The sequence below is a fragment of the Mus caroli genome, unplaced genomic scaffold (assembly GCF_978045245.1).
Source record: "Mus caroli unplaced genomic scaffold, Mus_caroli_1 scaffold_3, whole genome shotgun sequence".
NCBI lineage: Eukaryota > Metazoa > Chordata > Mammalia > Rodentia > Muridae > Mus > Mus caroli.
Window position 1 is genome coordinate 62,690,579 of NW_028227258.1, and position 22,404 is coordinate 62,712,982.

The 22,404-nt window shown below is 44.2% G+C and overlaps 1 protein-coding gene across 1 annotated transcript in view; it reads right to left on the reverse strand.

Annotated features, from left to right (window-relative positions):
- Znf697 (zinc finger protein 697) overlaps positions 1-13,227 on the reverse strand; it is a 33,772-nt gene extending 20,545 nt beyond the window's left edge. Inside the window, exon 1 of the mRNA XM_021158697.3 lies at positions 13,088-13,227. Coding sequence (XP_021014356.2) covers positions 13,088-13,227 — 140 coding nt within the window. The remainder of the gene's footprint in view (positions 1-13,087) is intronic.
- Between the last annotated feature and the right edge of the window lie 9,177 nt (positions 13,228-22,404).

Genomic DNA, 22,404 nt, shown 5'->3' on the forward strand with positions numbered 1-22,404 from the left:
ATAGCCCCATTCAAAAAACTTTAAGTCATTATTTCCATTCAAACTATGAACTCTTCTCATTAAAAGGGGGCTAGCTGCTTCCTAATCCTGCAGTATCCTTTGCTTAAAGCCAGTCAGCAAACTTTACTGCACTTCTTCCTAAAGCATCATTTGTTTTCTTTCCAAAAACAAACTTTGCAGACCACTCACTGGGAAATGAAGGGACATTATCAAGGCACAAGGTCACCAAGGCACAGGGTCACAGCTAGCATCCCCACCACACACCCTTGTTCCTCGGGAGCCTGGGTGTTCAGGTGTGAGCTAGCTTGGCATTCTCTCCTTTCCTGGTGCCAACATCACTGCACTGGACACACATAAATACACACACCGACAAGTCACTGTAGAATCTATCCTAAAACACACTAGCTGCTGTTTGTTCTCCTGTTCAGGAACCCCTAAATGGCACTAGCAGACAGGCACAGACTAAGTGCTCAGTGATTGAAATCAAGACTCTACCTCATGCCTAAAATCCCATGAAAGGTACTTACTGTGCTGGCTCATGCCATCCTTTCCAGAACACACAAGAGATGTCTCCTGTTTCCTTCCCACAAGTAGTGGTCAGAGCTCAGCCCTTTGGAGCCTATACTCCAGAGAACCTAGCCTCTAATGTTAACCTGGGGCAGGTTGGTAGGCCAGTATTCTACCACCGAGCCACATCCCCAGCCAGCTCTACCAGAGCTCTCTTGTCCTCCATTTGTTTCATTTATAAAATAGGGGAAAGAAATTTAACTTAATCTATAGAATTACTGTTAATGGTTCACACAGAATTATCTCATTTATTTTTATTTCACTATGATTGAATCTTGCTTTATTTGGGGAATACTTTAGTATTTCCTTAACAAAACCCACATAGATAAGACCTCACCTATTTAGTAATGTGTTACCAGTGTACAAATGGGGAAAACATGTTTAATGTTCCTAGACCAGCATGGCTGCTAATTTCTATATTATGCTAGCTTCACAGAGTAGACCCAACTTTCTGAGGTACCTTCCCTCATCTTATTCGGCCTAACATTGGTTCATAGTTATGGGCATATTTATAACTGACTAGGAATATAGTCCAATGGTAGGATACCTGCCTACCAAGTAAAGGCCACTGGGGCAAGGGGGACGGTGGGGGAAAGAGGTTGATCCTCGGTGTCACTACAAAACAAATCTATGTGAATGTGAATATAGTAAATATATAATGATTCATATCTACCTCTGGCTCTGCCTTTCCCTGCACCTCTCAATGAGCTATAAGTTCTTTGGGTAAAAGTTGGGTTTTATTCACTTTGGTGATTCTCCCACGTGATTTCTCAAATGTTTCTTGAAACATAAAATTCTGTGTAGTCATTTCATTACCTCTGCTTCAAAAGGAAAAAAAACTATGAAATCCAGAGACCTAGACAATATCATATCAAGTAAAACAGAATCATGAAAACAACTTGTTTTTTTCAAAACAAACACGTTTGTTTGTTTGTTTGTTTGTTTGTTTGTTTGTTTGTTTTCAGAGATAGACTCTCACTATGTAGTCCTTGCTATCCTGGAATCACTCTGTAGACCATGCGGGCCTCACACTCACAGAGATGTGTCTGCTTCTGCCCAAGTACTGAAAATCAAGACGTGTCACTATGCCCAGCTAACTTGCCACTCTCAAGCAGATCCCATAACCTATTAGCACCAGGAGCCAAGCACACCCAACTACCCACTATGGAGGCAGTCATGACAGAATGGTAGTTAACTTCAGACACTGACAGAATTGTCTCAAAAAGGAAGTCTGTGCCACTTAGTCGAGAATCATCACCTCCTGCTTATATCAGATGGCCCAGCATAGATACTCCTCTATTCTAGCTGTGCTAAAGGGGGAAAACAAGGAAAGAAGGAAGCAAAGGAGGAAGGGAGGGAGGGAGGGAGGGAGGGAGGGAGGGAGGGAGGGAGGGAGGGAGGGAGGGAGGGAGGGAGGGAGGGAGATAGAAATAGAAGAGAAAGAAAGGAAAATGAAAGCCATCCAGTGTGTTGGTGCCCCTCAAGGAAAGCACCCCAGTTCCCCAGCCCTCTTGGTCAGCTGCTTCTCTCTCACTGATGACGGATAGGACAAACAATAGCAGAAATCTGAAAATGGACCAGAAAAGACTAAAACTCAACTTTTCCAGGATAATAATGAGAGTAAAGAAGATGCTGGCCGAGGAGGAGGGAAGGCACCATGCAAACACCAAGAAGCACCTGCATGTAGTGTTAAGAGTGTCTATGTGAAGGGAAGTGATTCTCTGATAGGTGTTTTGCTTTCCTTACTACAATTAGAAAGGTATAGATCTCCTAATTTCTTGTGTCAAATTGTCAACCACGAAAATCCCTTTCCTAAGGGTCTAGAGTTATGTTGTAATGCCAGAGGTGCCTGCACTGCAGTGATATAGAGGTTCTGACTCTCACCAATGTTGATGTTAGTGGTGGTCGGGCATCAACCACACACTCTTAAAGAAATGTGAAATGATTACAGGGCATAGGAAGTGGTGACCAGAAATAGCCAACAAACCACCAACTCAATCAATAAACCCAAGTGCCTATTGGGAAATAGGAAGATGGAAATACAAGTTTCCTATAGTCATCCATCAGCTGTTTACAATTCATTGACCACCTTCTTCTTCTTCTTCTTCTTCTTCTTCTTCTTCTTCTTCTTCTTCTTCTTCTTCTTCTTCTTCTTCTTCTTCTTCTTCTTCTTCTTCTTCTTCTTCTTCTTCTTCTTCTTCTTCCTCTTTTTCTCCTCCTCCTCCTCCTTCTCCTCCTCCTTCTTCTCCTCTTCCTCCTCCTCTTCTTCCTCCTCTTTCTCCTTCTCCTCCTCCTCCTCCTCCTTCTTCTTCTCCTCTTCCTCCTCCTCCTCTTCCTCTTCTTCCTCCTCCTCTTTCTCCTCCTCCTTCTCCTTCTTCTCCCTCAACTGTGTCTGACCACTTTGCCTGCATGTATATGTGTGCACCATGCACTTGCATGGTACCCTCTTAGAGCAAAAGAGGGTACTGGAAACCTGGGAACAGCAATCACACTGTGAGCTAACATGAACTGAATTTGGATCCTCTGCAAGAATACTAAGTGCTCTTAATTGCTAAGTCATCCTTCCAGACCCTCATTTTAAAAATCAAAAATAAGCACGAGATGGGTATTTCTTCAAAGCTGGCTCATGGTTTTGTCTCCTATTTCCAGGATAAAGCAAGTTTTGTATCTGTCTCATGCACACACCCAGAGAAGAAAACAGATGGTAAATGTTCAGACATAAATATTGACACAGGTACAAATATAGCAAAACAATGAGATAAGCATAGACTTAGAGAAAATATTTGCAAAAATGTATCTGATAAAGGACTACCTCCCAAAATACACAGAGTAATCAATCTTACTACCCAACAATAGGTCTGAGGAGATGGCTCCGCCAATAATATCCTTGCTCTACAAACACAGGGACCTTGGTTTAATACCCAGTTCCACATTAAAAAAAAAAAAACCCAGGGGCTGAAATGCTCCCATAACTACACCATTGCTGAGGCAGACACCAGGATAGTTTTCTGCTGAGAGAAGACATTTCCCAGCTTCTTGTGTGGACTACAGAAGCCATTTTCACCCCATAAGGAGTCCTATCCCATCTTCCTCTGTGGGCATTTAGGCCATCAGTACATATGGTAATGCCCCTGGCAGGGAAGAAACTTGGTCCAGCCTAAGGTCAGACCAAGCCTCCCTTTCTTTACATTTATCATCCCTCGATAGCTGCCTCTTCATAATGTAACGTGTGGTTACATTCAATTCTTCCTCTGAACAGAAGCTAATTCCAGGGTCTATACTCTAACCATCCAGGTTCCCTCATTAGAGGACAATACCAGATACTCTGTCATCAAACTCACAGCTTGGGAAAGGAATACAGAATATTCTAGAGGCGTCTTTGACAGTAGGTTTTATATTCGTAGAGTCAACAAATGATTCTATTAAATGATAGTCCAAGCTCTTAGATCCTTCACAAGAAGATGACTTACAGCAGTGGTTCTCAACCTTCCTAATGCTATGACCCTTTAAAACAGTTCCTCATGTTGCAGTGACCTCCCCAATCATAAGATTATTTTGTTGCTACTTCATAAATGCTATTTTGCAACTGTTATGAATTGTAAGATAAATATCTGCTATGCAATCCCTGTGGTGTTGGGACCCATGAGTTGAGAACCATTAACTTGGATTCAGCTGTAGTGCTTTGAGAATATCATCTAGTCTGTACCCAGGGCCAGAGCCCACCACTTGAAGTCTACAAGGAGTATACAGGCCTTGACAGTGAAGTTTGTAGATGTTTTCTAAGAGATTCCAAACGCCAGTATCTCTTAAGGCTCACTTAATTTTGTTATCTTGTTTTACAACAAACTAACCTATTTTTAAAATAGAATCATGTTAAGAAAAAATATGCTTATTGCTGTCAGTATGCAGTGACCTAGAGCTCCATCCATCGGCAGAAGAAGTAAAGAGCTAGCTTCAGCCCGCTTTGTTAATTCAGTTTGTGGTGTAAACTATTTATTACCAATCTGACATGACCAGTTGCTTTCATGTTTCATCCGTTGGCTGAGTGTATGGAATGAGAAGTTAAAGATTTTAAACAGTTCTGGTAACAGGGTTAATTTTAGAAAACTTTGTGTAGTTTTCATTTTCTGACATGGCTGTCACGAACTAGGGTAGTAGTATTTGAGGACGGTCAGGGGTGTTCTAAAAAAGAGCCTACTACAGAGCAAACAAGGCAGTCACTGTCTCTGGGAGGATGTTTTCATTGGAAATTCAAAATCATTTCTTTGGGGGAAATACAACTTACAATTAAGCGGTCTCTTGGAATGTAGGTGTAGCAATTTGATGTTAAGAAAAATATGTATTGTTATGTTTTTCAAATACTAGAGATGGTCATTTAAGGGAACAGTCCCAGTTTTTAAATTTTTTACCTTATCAAATGGTTTTTAACCATATATTTTGTTTTTACTTAAGTTACCGTTTTTGTTCATTCAATAATAGCTGGTACTGTTAATATTTAAAACACAAATACAAAGTCCATCATATGTAAAAGGAAAGAGCATCTCTCAGACACATTCTGTTCAGATCCACTCCTGGGATGCTGGCTTGAACTCCTTTTACAGGGCTTCCAGGTGCGTTCTTTATGCAGGAGTCTGATGAAACAACAGCTGATTTCAGGGACCTTTTCCTCCTACAGAACTCTGGTACATGGTTCAACCAGCTGTATAATTGCATTTAACTCCTGTTAATCTTGATGTAAAAGCTTTCCTCGTGTAACTTTGTTTCTTAATGTATCCCACAAAGTTGCACAGTTATATCTTCTGACTTATGTTCTGATCTTTGCTGACTATTAAGTTTTGCCATGGCTTTTGGACCTTCTTCTGAGAATTTCAAGTGCTGTTCCTCTTCACAGTTCTGTCAGCCCTCAAACAGTGACAGAGATACAGACATTCCAAACCCCCTAAAAGGCAGTTGTGATGATCTTGACAAGGGGACTACTGTGCCACGGGCCATGCACGTTATCGCTCTTCCTGCCACTCTGCGTGTTGTTTGGAGGACTCACAACTGAAGCATCTGGACTGAAACCTCCTTTCCCCCGATCTTGGTCTCACCAGCTCAAACCACCTTAACGTCCTTCAGGACCAGCTGGACGGCTTGCCTGCTGCAGTGCTCAAGATGAAAAAGACCTGACTGCTGGGATGAGACTTGTGTCTTTTCCACACACAATGCGGCTTCCACGCCAACAAATCCTAACTGGTTTGAGATGGAGCCTAGAGACAGGGGCCATGTAAAAGTCAACCCCAAGCCTCCTCCTATGTTCGGGCTCCTGGCTCCCTACTACCCTGGCTCCTCCCCTGGGTCACATCTTTCCATCTTATTACCCTCACCCGTGGGTTTTTATCCTGTCTTTTAAGTGATTTACTTTTGGAACGTCATCCTATACCCAAACAAAATGGTCCAGGTGAGCTCTTCCAAAACTCACCTTACAACAGCTCCATTTGCCCCTAATACATCTGGAAAAGGATCTTTTAGACACTATGGAGAAACTCTGGCTAAAAAGGTCTATCACCTCTTTCACCCCAGACCAGATAAAATTCTTTATATTTCTCTTCTCTTTGCTCCTGTTCCTTCCTTGGATGCTCTGTTGCTCCCTGCTACTTCAGCTCCTCATTTCGGTGCAACAGCCCTGGCAATGGGACCAGTCACAGTCACCCGAAGTCAACTCTAAACCCACTTTCTCTCACTGGCCCACTCGGTCTTCCTGGCCTCCAATCCTCCATATCACTCAACGGTTCCGGAAATTCTCTCAGTTTTAACTCTGTAACCAAATCAAATGCTTACGACTCTCTATTTTCCAAGTCTCTATAGGAATGAAGGTTGGCAACAGACAGCATCATCCATTGCAGCTGATTAAGACTGCCTTTCCACACGGTTGACCAGAGGACCCCTTCTTCAGTGAACCCAGAAATACCCGCTCCAACAAAGGACTACACTTCCCAGCATCCCTTGTGGCTTCTCAAGTGTAACAAATGTATCATGCTGGTACAGGATGTTGGGAGTGGGGGAGGCTGTGAAAGAGTGGGGGCGGAGGCACATGGAGACTGTACCTTCTGCTCAACTCTCCCGTGAACCTAAAACCTGAAATTCTCTTCTTTACAGTTGCTGACCATTTTGTTTTGCCATCATACTTGGGAACCTTGGTAAAAGAAAAAGGAAAAAATAAGAAAAAAGAAAAATAAAAGAAAAAAAGAAAAAGAAAAAGAAAAATCACATTTTTCTCCTGGGCCTTTTTGGTAATCCCCGGGGAAGTGATAAATCCTGCTGAGGGATTTTAGGATAAAACCTAAACACAAAAACAAAAAACAAAACAAAACAACAAAAAGAAAAAAAGAAAAGAAAAACTTTAAAATGTGTATTTTTAAAAATTATGTATGGTTGCTGTATGATTATTTCCTAGCTCAGACAGTATATAAACATTTGTTCTTTCCCACATTTCCTAGTAAGAAGTTGGTAGTACCATCATACTAGGCAAGAATCAAAATGTAATATTTAAAATATTTTAATAGATTTTAAAATAATAAGTATTTCAAATGTTTGAAACATAATGTGTTCAATAAATATTCGATCAATAACTATGTGTTAGACACACCCCAAGCTACCATTTTTCTAGGCTCTGGGTCACTAGAGATTATGTCTAATGGATTTATGTTTCTATCCAGTTTTCAAAAGCACCTACCATTGTCAGAAATCTTTATAAATATCTACTAAGGGATCACCAAAAAGGCCCAGGAGGAAAATGTGACTTTTTTTTTAACCAAGGTTCCCAAGTATGATAAAAAAAAAAAAAAATAGCCAAGGAGGTACTTTTCAGTAATGTCCCTCTTCAAGCAACAAGCAAAGTGTGCTAGCCACGTGACAGCACATGGCCTTGAATCAGAAGTGGGACATTTCTTAGAAAGAAGCCCAGGAAGAAGTGTTGCTGCCTGGTACTCTATGGCAGGATCCTACCCAAGGTATCAGAAGGCCACACGAATGTCATACACCTCCTTGAAGAAAGGCCACCCCTAGCCTGTGAATGCACAGAATCTGACCTGCTGTGCAGTTAGGCACAGCTATCCCATGAGCTGCCTGCCAGAAGACTGTTTCTCATGGCAGCTGACAGCCGGGCCCACCCAAGGAGGACAGACTGCTCCACCATCCCTACTTGCTGAAGTAAAGCCCAAACCCATCCCACAGTGCGACCCTTCCCACTCCCACAGGGATATTATCAGAGGTGCTTCTTCACCCCTGACTTTCTCTTTTCTATTTCTCGCCCTGCTGGCACCCAGGCAACCCCTATGGTTTTCTTAGTTGTACAGTAAAAGAGCCTTTCCTAGATCTAGTGAGGGTGGACACGCCAGCTTAAGCAGGGGCCCCACCCACACCACCTGAAATCATTAACTTCCACATCATTCGTGTTGCACAAACACACAAAACAGCCTGCCACAGCTCTGCCCTGCATCCTCCCAGCTGGAGCTGACAGTGCCATTAAAAGAAACCTGAACATTAACCAAGAAACTCAATTTCTTCCTGGTCCTCCTTCTACACCAGAGGCCAACTGGAGACATGAACATGCTTCACGCCTCCATATTTGCATTTTACCCATGCCTAATAATTCGTGATGACCAGAGTTCTGAAAGTCCACCACATGCCATGCTGTGTTCTGGACACACAGCCCCTGTCGTGTGCTCTGTTAAGTTCTCATGAAAATGTCAGTGGAACCCAGGCATCTCAGGCAGTGCAAGAGCTGATGGACAGCCTAAGGATGGCCTGAGATGATCAAGCCAACCTACCCAGAAGATAAGAGACTTAGCCTGGAAAGGATAGAAAACAAATTCAGACAGGCTGGAAGAAAATAGAAAACAAAGAAGAATTCTGGGCACGCTTCTGTGCCCAAAAGGCACTATGGATTCTAAATTTGATCTTCCTAACTGATAGCCATAGGAAATTAAAAGCATGAAAAAAAAGTGTGGTTTGTTATTGTTTTTAATAAAAAAAAAAAAAAAACTGTGCTTCTCGGAATGAGAATCGGTAGGATGCTTTTAGAAGCCCATCAATATTCCTGGCAGGCAACCTGCAAATGTGGAGGGCTGTGGAGGCAGAAAAGGCAGCCACCTGGCAATTCCCTCCCATGAAAAGCAGTTCTCAAAGCTGTGGTCTACAGAGCTACATTCCAATGCATCTCCAGTTCAGAATCTGGGGCTCCAGGCAAGTTTCTTGACTTCTCTATGACCTCTGGTTTCCTCATTTTTAGAATGGAGATAATGTTATCAGATGAAACAAGGCAACCCAAGTAAACTGTCTAGTTTATTCTGTGTATGTGCACAAGTACACACACACAGGAGCACACACACAGGTGCACACACACAGGAGCACACAAACCGGTGCACATACACAGGTGCACACATACAGGTAGACACACACAGGTGCACATACACAGGTGCACACATACAGGTAGACAGACAGGTGCACACACACACAGGTGCACACACAAAGGTGCACACATACAGGTAGACAGACAGGTGCACACACACACAGGTGCACACACAAAGGTGCACACATACAGGTAGACATACACAGGCACACATGCATACACGTGACTATGGAGGCCATAGGACAGTCTTGGTTGTCATACTCAGGTGCGGCCCACCTTTTTATCAGCCAGATCTCTCAGTAACCAGGAATTTATCAATTATGCTAGTCTGTCTGGCTTATCAGATTCTCCTGTCTCTATTTCCCCAGGGCTGAGATTACATGCACATGCCACCATGCCTGGTTTTTTGTTTGTTTGTTTGTTTGTTTGTTTGTTTGTTTTTAAAGATTTATTTATATATGTATATGAGTACACTGTCACTCTCTTCAGACACACCAGAAGGGAGCAACAGATCCCACTGCAGATGATTGTGAGCCACCATGTGGTTGCTGGGAATTGAACTCAGGACCTCTGAAAGACCCAGCCCCAAATTTCCTAGTGCAATCTTTGATATATTCAATGATGTATCCAGTAAGCAGTGACTGCTATAAATCACATGAAAAGCAAGTAAAAACAAATGCTCAATTATTTGTCAATGAAAAAATGCTAAATTGGAAGGAAGTAAAGTTTGAGCACTTTTATGTGGTATAGTTTGACCCTAACAGACAGCTTAGGCCGTAAGAGGGAACAGGCATGTTCAATGTCTGACTCAGTTGCAAAGAGCAGAACTTAAACACTTTAACAACTGAGAACAAAAATCACCTTCTCCCATGTAGACTTATAAAAATACCTGTCTATGCACTTGCTTTAATCCATTCTCTATGTTGCTAGAGTCTAAAACCATTCATGTTGGCAAAGAAGCTCAATGAGATGGTACTCATGAACATCTTTTATGAGACACGGTGACCAACACTATTAGACCCTCTTAAGCCAAGAGAGAGGAAAGGTTTCAGTATGCCATGAGACAGGCTTTATTTTCCCTGTCTCGATGAGTCCTCACAAGCCTATGAAAACGTCTCCAAAGCTTTACTATAGAGACAAAGTAAGAGATAAAATAAGCTGTATGTGGACTGGGAACGTTGCTCAGTTGGTGAAGTGTTTGCCAAGCTGGCACTACACCCAGGTTGGATCTCCAGTAAGGCATAAAACGAGGTGTCATGAAGTACACTTCTAATCCCAGCATTCAAGAGACAGAGGCAAGAAGGATGGGAGCCATAGAGCCTTTCAGTCATCCTTGGCTACACAATGACTTGGAAGCTAGCCTGGGCTACATGAGACCTGATCTATAAGTAAATGCAGGATGTATATGTTATTTCATTGCTTTCATTTATTTACAAACTTCCAATTAAACATCATTTATGCATCTGCTAGTTATATAAACATCAGGGAGTTTATAATTTTAAGGGGAACAAGATGAGCTCTCATAATGGACAGGGAGAGGTGTCACCAAAATTCAAAATACCATGAGGAAAAGCTTGATAGTAACTAGGAATTCTTTTCTTTCTTCCTCCCTTTCTTTCTTTCTTTCTTTCTTTCTTTCTTTCTTTTAAAGAATTCTTTATTTAGTTTACAAATATGAGCACAGTGTTGCTGTCTTCAGACACACCAGAAGAGGGCATTGAATCCCATTACAGATGGTTGTTAGCCACCATGTAGTTGCAGGGAATTGAACTCTGAACCTCTAGAAGAGCAGTCAGTGCTCTTAACCACTGAGCCATCTTCCCAGTCCCACTAGAAATTCTTGAAAGGTTCCTATGAGGGAGTTAGGGATTGGGACAAAAATGAGAGGCAGCATGGGAATGTGCTACAGGGGTGTGGTTTGACCTGAGTAACCAATGCTCAAGAATGTGTGTTGCATCTTGGGATGAAAGCTGTTTGGTGCAAGGACCAGTAGAGAACCGAATACAACGGAGAAGTGGGCAAGCACTGGCTATGTGCAGAACTCTCAATGCCAAATTAAGTTATTAACCTTTGCCAATTACATTAACCCTAAATAGCATGTGGTATACTCAGAAACCCACCAAGACTCAGAGAAGAAAGGAAAAGCAATAACTTGGAGAGAATGTTTCAAATGGTACTCGGGGCACCTACACAGGGCTGCGACCGACCGGAACTCCTGAACGCTGCTGTGGCTTTCTGTCCCTTGGGAAGCAGACAAGCCCTTTGCTTGACTTACTGTGTCCTCCTTGGAACCAACTTCCACAATTTCTCCTTCCTTTCCCAGGACACTAAAAATTAGGCAGTCAAGTAAGTAGATTCTGGAGAAATCCAAAGAGCTCTTGGCAGGAGGAGAGGGAAATGCTATGCAAATCCATCAGCCTCAGACATACAGCCTCCAGTGAGGTCACCCCGAGGTCCCTTCAATTTAGCTGCGCCCTTTGAGTTTTCTGACTTCTTGTCACTCACTCCTTAATTCCAGAAGGTTTTGAATGCCATCATGGTTTTTTTTCTCCTGAATGACCTGGAAGGCAGCCTGACTTTCACTGTATGGTCTTGGTTCAATCTCAGGTCACTATCTCTTGGACTGTCAATTTCTCCCCTAAAGATCCTACCTCCTCCAAGCACAGCCAGAGTGTGCAACCGGGAACTTTTTCCAATGCAGACACTCTTTCTTCATTTTATCTAACATTGGCTGCCTGTACAATTCCAGTTAGTTCATTCCAACTTAGTTCACATGTCTTATCTAACTAACAGTGCCAGTGAAAAGCCTTCCGCCCCCTACAAGCCATTAATCCAGGGTCCAAAGCATCCTTTTCCCCCCATGCACCTGAAATAATCCGCCTACTACTCAAGAGGCATTCCTTTGGTTTTAAAGTACATTATACATTAAGTAATCACCATATGTTTCCTTAAGAGAAGGGATGCACACTTGTATACACATAGAAGATCAGAAAGGCATCAGAGGCAGGTGAATTAATTCCCTTAAGGGAGTCACACTCCGGCTGTGTTTAAACTTGCCCATTTGTCCATAGCAGCTCACAAAGACCACCAACTCACTAGCTGTTGCCGCATTTACCACAACGGTCTCTTGGGAAGAGACCCACTATATGGGAATGCTGACAGCCAACGGAGCCTGACTCAACAGGCAGGATTACAGCACTAAATTAAATTATGCCTCATACTCATGTGGGGGGTTGCTGATTCACTGCGCGGGGGGGGGGGGAATGGGGGCGTGGCTAAGAAAAAAAGGTTAAATCAGAGGAAGTCCCAAAGGAAGTCTTAAAGTCCCATTCTAGAGACCTGCTATTGTGTGCTCTGGCTGTAAGGTACATCCAGGGTCTCTGTCTCACTGTTCCTCTTCACCATCCCTCATGCTAACATATGCCTCACCCCAGGCCACCTGAACCTCAAAGTAGCTGATTGGGGATTCTACGTGATGTGGGGATTCTAGCAAAACCAGACAACGACCCCTCCTGAGCCACGCGCGGTTGGCTAGCTCAGCCTTCCTTTCGCAGGTCCTCATTGTACCTTTCTTCCAGTCCGATCGCATCCCCCAAGTGGCAATCCGAGTCGGTCAGACAGATGGGAGGAGCAGGGAACAGACACACGTTTCACAAGGGCCAAAATGAACCTGCTGCCCTTCGCAAAGTCCCCGCCTTCATCCCCTTCCTCACAGTGGGGCTGGGGGCACTGACTTAGTAGGCAAAGGTAACACGATCTAAGCTGATACACCGATGCACACAAAGCCTTTCACCTTCTGCTTGTCTTGCAAGCTCCTCCCTGGGCTTGGTCTCCCAGGGTCTCTGATGCCCCCTTCGGTGGTCTGTGGGACGGTCCGACTTGCTCTGGCAGCGCAGTCTCAGCCTCCTCCTCCCCTCCCCTTGCCACAAAGACCAAAGGGAGCTCAACCCAGCTATAGGACATGAGGGGTCCCCTTCTGTCCTTGGTTCCTGAGCCCACGGGGTGGCGGACCACAGTCCAGTGTGCGAAGGACAGCTTCGCGCGGCAGCTCAGCCACAGCACACATCCCAGCCCCTAGATGATCAGCTCAGGTTCCCAGCTCGCGCCCAGCCGCAGCAGCGCTCCTACCTGTGATGCGCCGGGCAGCTCTGAGCGCACTGCCCAAGCCTGGCGCCCGGTGCTGAGGCTATGCAACCGCGGGCTGGCACTCGGGCTGGCTGCCCACTACCTCCTCGCTGGGGCTTCCTGTGGGGCTGGACAAAGGACATTTCCTGGGAGGAGCAGGGAATGTTCCCAGCATGCCTCGATTTGTAGTTCACCGAGACTTCCTGCCACCGCAGCAACAACGGGGGCTCCTACTCGGACCCCAGGACTGGAGGAGAGGACCTGTCCGGCTGTAGTAGCTCGGAGCCTATGGCCGACCCGCCGCCGCTTGGTAGAGTCGCGATCCTGCAGACGCGTGCTGCCCTCACACGCTTGCTTCCCTGGGCGCCACAGTACGAGCGGCCTTTTCTTTAGAAGTGAACTTTGTGATTTGCTCTCTTTACGTTGGCTTCCCCCACCCCACCCCACCCCCGCTTCTTCTTCTAATAGATGGTCTTCCATAAGGTGAGGTTGGGGGAGGAGAGCATACTCTTACACTCAGCCTAGCCTGGGACTCACCTAGACAACTCACCGCAATTCTTCTTCCTACTCTTCAGGTGTATGCCAACCCTAGTATATTGTTCTGCTTTGTTTCTGTTGTGCGCTAATCTACCTTAAAGCCCCCTGCGTATGTGGCCAGTGCTCTGTCCATCTACCAACTTTTTCACCTCCCAGGTTCTCTAGCTCGGTGTTTCTCAACCTGTGGGTCACGACCCCTGTGGATCAAATGGTCTTCTCGCAGAAGTGGCCTAAGACCATCAGAAAACACAAATATTTACATTACAGTTGATAAACAGTAACAAAATTATAAAGTAGCAATGAAAATAATGGTTAGGAGTCACCACAACATGAAGTCGCAGCATTAGGAAGGTTGAGAACCACAACTCTATGCAGTCAGGACTCGGGCTGTGGCCTGTTTAAGAAAAACATTTGGCTGCTCTTCTGGTATCCAGGCTCCTTAAAGATCTTAGCACTTTTGCCCTAAAAACCATACGGAGCTGATCATTCCTAGATCCTGGCCTGGTGACATCCCTTTTCTCCACTGTTGGCCTCTGCCCAGGCTTCTTTTTAAGAAAAGTAATTGAGAGATAAAAAATAAACTTCATGAATTACATATGTGAGAGTCTAAATGACAAGCCGGATGGTGGAGTATGCCTTTAATCCCAGCACCCAGGAGGCAGAAGCAGATAGATCTCTGTCAGTTTGAGGCCAGCGGAGATCTAGGACAGCCAGGGCTACACAGGAAAATTTTGTCTTGAAAACAAAAAACAAACACACAAAAACTAAATGACTAAAAGCTGAGCTTCCCAAAGGATGGCAGGAAGGGTATAATGAGCCAATCAAAGAAAGGATGGGTCCTAAGATTTTGTAGAATACTTGAAAATTAATCTGGCAATAGCCCCATGTAGTGACACCGCCCAGAAGGCTGGGGTAGGAGGGTGTGGAGTTCAAAGTTAATATGGGTTACCTAGCAAGACCCTGGCCACAGGTAATACGTGCATGCATACACAATCAGAAGGTCACAGTTTGGGTTTCCATTTGTCAACTCACATTTCAAGTCAGAAGAAGTAGGGACCTTGAAGAGAGGGCCTTAGTCTGTGTTTAAGAACAGAGTATCTAAGAATGCTGTCATCGTTCTTCTAGAGTCCTTTCGTCATGGGATAAATGGCTGGCTTAATTCAAGGTGCAGAACTGATGAAGAGCGGGTGGATGTACTGTTTGCTTCCCAGAAGTCCTCGTTGATCTGTTGGCTATCCATCTGAATTAGTTGCACAAAGTATTTTAGCTTCACATTTGTAGCCTTGGAACATTCAGGTGAAAAGCTCCCCGCTTCCCCTAGATGGAACTCATGGATGTTTGTCAAATCACGTAGCCTCATCGTGCTCAGTGTGAGAAGGCGCTGGGCCTGCCTGTGGCACTGAAAATTGTCTACTCTGCCTCCACGAAGCTATTTGCTCTCCTTCCTCTAACACAACTTTTTTTCTACATTTCTTACTTTTGTTGACGATATGGAAATTTAGCCCATTACCTCCACCCCATATCAAACCTGCCCTTTTGCCTTTTGTTTGTTTGTTTCCAATGTAGTTAGTTCATTACTTTGGCAAAGTGTTTTTTTTTTTTTTAAACATATTCTTGTCTTTATAGCTTTCAACAGTGACCTCATTGTTGATAGAAAGCCCTATGAAACCTGTAATGGCCACTGTATGTGTTCAGTGTGTTTGAGGTGCTAGGGAGAGATACTAGTCATAAGAGTAGAGCTTTGCTTCCAGACTAACAAGCATCTCTGAGGTCTTCCACAGGATATTCATTGAATCATTAAAGGTGTATGTTATCCTCGAGAACCTGCATCCCCGTTGACAAGATGTAGCTCACACCATCACTACATAGAATCCTCATCCATCGACGTGAGAAACTGTAAGAGAATTTGTGTTCTCAGAAGTTTCTGGTCTTCCCATAAGCCCTTTTGAACCTCCAAAGGCAGTGGTTCTCAGCCTTCCTGATGCTGTGATCCTTCAATACAGTTCCTCATGTTGTGTTGACCACCCTGCAACCTTAATTATTTTCATTGCTACTTCATACCTGTAATTTTTGCTACTGTTATGAACTGTAATGTAAATATCTGTGTTTTCCAGTGGCCTTAAGGGACTTCATTTGATCCATGAAGTTTCGGTCCTTTGTCCTTTTCAACCTTTTGTCACTTGAACCACAGGTGGAAAACCGATGCTCTGAGGGGTGGGAATAGGAATGAGAAGAAAACACGCAATGGGAGGCACAGTTAAGGTGTGGACTTTGGCTCTGAAGGACAGTGACCTCAATGGGAATGGTGTGGTTCACGGAGTTTTCTTTGTTTGAGTTTCGAGATGCTTTGGGGATGTTGGGATTTGGACTAGGAGAAAGAGGCAGATGCTAAAGCCAGAAGGAGAGAGAAAGGATGAGGGATTAGCATCCAACAAATACTTGTTGAACTAACAAATTCCTGAAACGTAGCCTCACTGGTGATGTTGACCGTGAGATGATCAAAGTGCACATTCCCACTGAGACACACAGTCTGAGACCAGACGACATTCCTTTCTCCCCTTTCATACTCCCTCCCCTGCCCTTCACATCCCCATGGGAAGACAATGATGAATGAGGGGATGGAGGAGCTCAAGCAGCCCTGGTGCTGGAGGACAAGCTCTCTCTGACTTCAGGAAAGATGCTGAAGGTAGACGGCATCTTCCAACTTCCGGAGCTTCCAGGGACTTTTAATTTATTTATGTTTAAATAAATATTTTACCTTACCTTTGCCTTGTATTATTCTTCCCAGTTCAGGGCACTGAAAAGGGGTCTCCAAAACACTAGGCAAGCACTCAATAACCATGTCACATCCAAGCACACTCTTTTTCTTTCTTAATTCAAGGCTGTGTCATCTCTCGCTAAGTTGCCCAGGATGGCCTTGAATGTTTATGCTCCTCCTGCCTCAACCTCCGGAGAGGCCGGGATAATCAGCCTGTGCTGCCCGGCCCTGCTGATTTTGTTACTTCTCCACCCTGAAGTACAATAAATAGCTATTCTCAACCTTGCCTTCTAAAGAGGGGGGCTGAGGTTAGAAAGATTGGCCAAAAACATTTGTTAGACCAAATAGCCCTTGTGTTTTGTGTTAATCTCATTTTGTTATAGTTACTTTAGTTGAACAGGAAGTAGGATTTACTGGTGGGGAGGGTTATTACAGACAGAGTTGCTATAGATGTCTTCTCAAATGCAGGGTTTTACACTTGATCAGAGGATGACAACTGGGGGGTTATTTGATCCTGTAGCCACTGGGATAAGCCACTCGTCAACCACCATATTATCAAGTTTATCTTTATTAAACTTGGTAAAAATTCAGTTTCTCTGAGATGTGGATCTTCTAGTGGTGGCCAGACAATCTAACTCTGGCTCATTCATAGGGCTTTGTTATATGTTCTTTGTTTTGTAGCCTGGTGGTGACAGTCATAATGACATGGCCAGTAATGAACCTTGGCCACTATGTCCTGGGGCTTCCCAGAGGCACCTGTCATACTTGTCTGGCATCCAGCCTGGGAACAGCTTGAGATCAGAGACTTGCACACCTCCTTTAAAGGGTGGTCTGGAAGACTGTTGAGGGCAGACATCCATATTCCGGCAACAAGTTGTATACATGACCACAAGGCCGCTTTTGTAGCCATTGCACAGAGAACACCGGGAGTAAAGGAGCGAGGATGCAGAAGTTTTAGATGGTTTCAGGCATAAAGAAGATGCCTGTCCTTTTTCTTAATCTAGTAAGCAATCATCCCCCATTCATTGGATAGCAGCACCTTTGCGAAATAACCCCCAAGTCCTTGCAGTTTAGAAAGAGACAGACAGCGCCCACTTCCCCACTTCCATTTCAATGGGAGGATGTGACCAAGATAAACCGGTTGTGATGCTATACTAGGGACAGGACGATAAAAAGAAGAAAAGCTGAACAAAGGGAGGAAAGCCCAAGAAAATCTTTAAGATATTGTTGGGTTGAGGCTGAAGCTTACATGCCCATAGGCTTCTAGGTTCCCTGAGCCGAAACATCACTTCTGGGGCTCGAGCTATTTCAAGCTAAGTTCTGTGCCTGGCAGCTAAGAGTTCTATATAGCTGGGTGTGGAAGGTTGTAACGTAGCAATTGGCTGAGGTGTGGATGGGTGAGAATAGGAAGGACCCCCCCCCCCCAGTGCCAGAGCCAGGAATTGGAACTCCTTGTGATGCGATGGCCAAGGGGCTGAGCTCGGAGTGTCAAGTCAGGGAAAGGTGAGTCGGAGAGGTCTTAACAGACTGATGTTGGAATTTTAGAGGAGTTGTTCATTGATTTTTTTTTTCAGAAAATCAAAAGAGAGGTGTGTGAGGCTGGCTGCAGTATTAGCAGAGAGGAAGGTGTGACAGACAGGCTCCAAGGTGCTCTTCCTACCTGTCGCCCAGGAACACCTAAGAGGGACTGACAAACACATCAATCGAAGCCAGGCTGAAAAGCAGACATTCTCTTCCCCAGCAAGGTGGCAGGAAAGATAGGAAAGTGATCCAGGAAAGACTTCCTGGATCAACTTCCTCCTGCATGGTATCCGTGCCATCCGTGCCATCCATGCCATCCGTGTTTAAGGAGAAGAGGAGCTAAACCCCTTTTAAGTAGGATAACCACAGTTTGTCATGTAAATAGGGCAACTCCAAGTGCGAAGGAGGGGAGTGCTATTAATAATTAGACCTAGTTGATGTCGCTGAAGCAAGTTACTCTAATTAAAAGAGCTATCACTGGGACATGGTCCTACTTCAAAAAGCCAACCCCTTAGTCCTCCTCACCACCAGACAATTATTTCTGCTTGTCCCTGGCGGAGGCCAGGATGGTGGCTGGTCAGCTGAGGACTGGAAAGTAACCCAGCCCCGAGTCTTTCCTTAGGAGACAGTCAAGACGAAATGTAGAGGAGTTCTGTACTGTGAAATTCAATGGTCAGGGGTAAGCCATGCGTCTCAAGAAGGGGTCTGTCTGAAGTTCCCTTCACGGTCCAGTCAAGGAATGTGCTAAGAAGCCTTGTCTTGCCTTGCCTTGCCTGAAAGGGTGACTGGGTAAACTGGAAATTAGCCAGAAACCTCTCTTTGAGGTAGATAAGTTTTGCTTGTATGTGGAGGGGTAGTGTGAGGGATTGAACCCAGGGTCTTACACATGATAGGGAAATACTCTACCAAGCTACCCCTTTCAATTATGTTTTATTTTGAAACAGGATCTCGTTATATATGTCAGATCTGCCTCCCTAGCAGACAGAATTATAGGTGAGAGTCACCAGACTCCCTGTTTGGTTTGTTGTTGTTGTTGTGTAGCATTTTTGTTTCATAAGGGTTTTTTTACTGTTCATTTGTTCTCTCTCTCTCTCTCTCTCTCTCTCTCTCTCTCTCTCTCTCTCTCTCTCTGTGTGTGTGTGTGTGTGTGTCTGTATGTCTGTGTGAGCTTGTGTAAGTACATACAGGTGTGTTTGTGTCTGTCTCTCTGTCTCTCTGACTGTGTGTGTGTGCATTCGCATGAACATACGTCTCTGTCTTTAAATCTGACTCTGTCTGTGTGTGTGTGTGTGTGTGTGTGTGTGTGTGTGTGTGGTATATGTTGGAAATGCTAATTAAAAATATGACACAGGGGGTAGAAAGATGAATAAGTGGTTAAGATCACTGGCTGCTCTGACAGAGGACTTGAGTTCAGTCCCCAGCACTCACACAGTGACTCACAACTGCCTGTAACTCCAGTTCCAGGGAATCTGACAACTTCTCCTGGCCTCTGCAGGCACACACATGATACACGTGCATAAATACAGGCAAAACACTCATGCACATAAAATTAATAAATCACTTTAAAAAAAGAAAAGGCTTGCACTCTTATTTAAAAAAAAAAAAAAGACAACAATAGCTGAATGTGCTAGAAGTTCTAGCCTGTGTGCAGACACAAGACAAGAAAGGAAAAGAGGAGACAAGATGGGAATTTCTTTAATTCAATATATCCGTTCCAGTCTGTCCCCCTACTTTAGTCATGTGCCAAATCAATGTCCCTCCTCTGCCATTTTGTTTTTATCTAATATCAACAGAAACTGTTCCAAGTGACCTCAGAGAGTTTGAATTTTGTTTGTGTGTGCCTATGGCAATATTCCTCAGAAAGGGAGGAAAGAAAGAACAAGACAGTAGAGAAAGGTGGGTTTACAGGAACAACAAACCACCAACCAGGAACTTTCCCTTGGGAGACACACTACTCTTCCATAGTCAACATCAAAAGGTTCCAACTGACCACCATGCTGGACTGAAATGGTGTGGGGTGAAGTCAGTCAAATGTCTTGCTGTTAGGTGAGCACAGCTGTGTTTCCAATATTCTATTAGTTCATTTGCTTGAAGAAAGAATGTCTTTTTTTAAAAAACAGACCCTCCAGGTTAACTAAGCATTCCACCAACTGAGCTACAATCCCCAGCCCCTGAAAAATGATCTTTAATCCTTAAAGTTCCTGTTAGTTTGACGGGCTTGTTCTTGGGTGACATTGTAGCTCAGGCTTTCTTGTTGCCTCAAGGCATTTCTCTCTTACCTGAGAGTTGCAAGCATTCCTTAACACACAGGGACCTTTCCCCCTCTTCTGCCTGGTCCGCATTCCAATGGCAGTCCAGCCTTTCTGTGGCTCCTTCTCCTCCTAGCCTGACTGTCTGGATGGAGACTGTGGCTCAATGGTAAGGGATGGAGTGACTAAGCTCAGCGTCATCCCTGAGATCTTTCGAAACTCTATCAAAGGCAGCCGCCCTGGCTCTTCGCAAGCTCTTTATTTTGTTCATATTTGAAATGACTTAAACTTTGCTTACCAGCTATTCTGACGCAATGAGATTAGCAACAACATCTTACGTATGGTTCTTTCCAAGAGTTTAACATAGTAGTCAGTTTTTGAAGCATAAACTCCCTAGAATACTGGTTGATTCCTAACAACTATTTCATTTCACAAGCAGTTACAAGGATCATGCATGGAGGCTCATCTGGGAGCAACTTGTTTTGCATCGACTTTTCCAAAGTAAGTTTATTATGGAAGTGTACAGTATGAAGGTGGCTATTTCATTAATAAGTTTGTATTTTGAAGTGCATCTTGTTCCCCAGAGGAGACTTTGGGGAAATGGAAGTGAAAGTATTTCCCATGTGGTCAAAGGAATTGGGTGGAGGTGGCCATGAAGAATGTTATCACTGGGATGTGCCTGGCTGATTGAGGGCTAATCCTAAAATAGCATCCTGCCTACATTGTTTCCCATAGCAAATGCTCAACACTGGGTGAGCTTCATCTAGGCTGGGATCTCTGATCCTCAGGGCAGAAAGAGGAGGAAGCTGAAGCTGTGAGTCACAGGGAAACCCAGACTCAGAGATTCCACTCACCTCAATACTCCAAAGGCTAAATGTATTTCAATTCCTGAAACTTAAAAAACAAACTTGTATCTGATTTAATGAAGGAACATGAAGTACTCGTCTACCAAGAAGTGACTCAGGGTAAAAATGTCCCGTATCATTGCTTTCCAGCTTGGTGTGGGAAATCAATGACATCACAGCTAGAGAAGACTCTCGAGATAGTAAGAATAGAAGTGAAGAGCCCCAGCTGTTGTTTGCAGAAGCCATAATCAGCTGCATGGAATTCACTGTAATGCCCTCTCCTCTTATTTAATCTGAGCAAACAATGTTGATTTTTTTTTTTTTTTTTTTTTTTTTTTTTTTTTTTTGGTTTTTCAAGACAGGGTTTCTCTGTATAGCCCTGGCTGTCCTGGAACTCACTTTGTAGACCAGGCTGGCCTCGAACTCAGAAATCCGCCTGCCTCTGCCTCCCGAGTGCTGGGATTAAAGACATGTACCACCACGCCCAGCTGATTTTTTTTTTTTAAAGTAAGGAGAGATGGGCTTTGAGAAGTTGTATGTACCCAAGGTTGCTCATCAGTAGGTGTTGGTGACCGAACTGAAGCACAAGGCAAGAATTTCCACTGTTGAGAACAGCAGTTCTCAACCTGTGGGTGGTGATCCCTTTGAAGGTCAAACAACCCTTTCACAGGGATTGCATGTCAGAAATCCTGCATATCAGATATCCACTATATGATTTTTGACAACAGCAGAATTAAAATTATGAAGCAACGACAAAAATGGTCTTATGGCGGGGGTCACAACAGCATGAGCAGCTATGTTAAAGGGTTGAAGCATTAGGAGGGTTGGGAACCACTGGTATAGGAACATTCAGAATGGGAGTGTGAAGAGAAGGTCCAGGAAATTCCATCCTCCCACCCTGTAATCCAGCCAGCCAGCCAACCAGCCAGCCAACTAGCCAGCCAGCCAACCAACAACCAGACACGCACTGCATTAGAGTATGTCTGCTCTCTTTTCTTTACAATGCTTGATTCTAGATGCCCCAATATGAAAGACAGGGTCCTGAGAACAGCCAGGCAGAGCAATAATCTCATGACCACTCAATGCTACGCGGGTAACTGGGCACAGAAGCAATCAGGAGTTTTAGGAGATGCTTGCCCTGGAGTTGACATTGAGCTATAGGGTGAAAATAGGCTTTCTCCTGGACATTTCAAATAATAGCCAAACCCTGAGATTTGTAAGACAGGAGGTGAGGCAGGTGTGGTTGTACGTACACACTGGCTTGTGATCGGATGAGTGTTCACTCAGAAGGATGTTTCATGTTAAGGAAAAAATATAAATAATTGACACAGCAGTGATGAAATAAGACCCTGGCAGGGGGAGGAGGAACACCTATGCTGCCAGACAGACTCAAGGGCAAACAATCGGGCC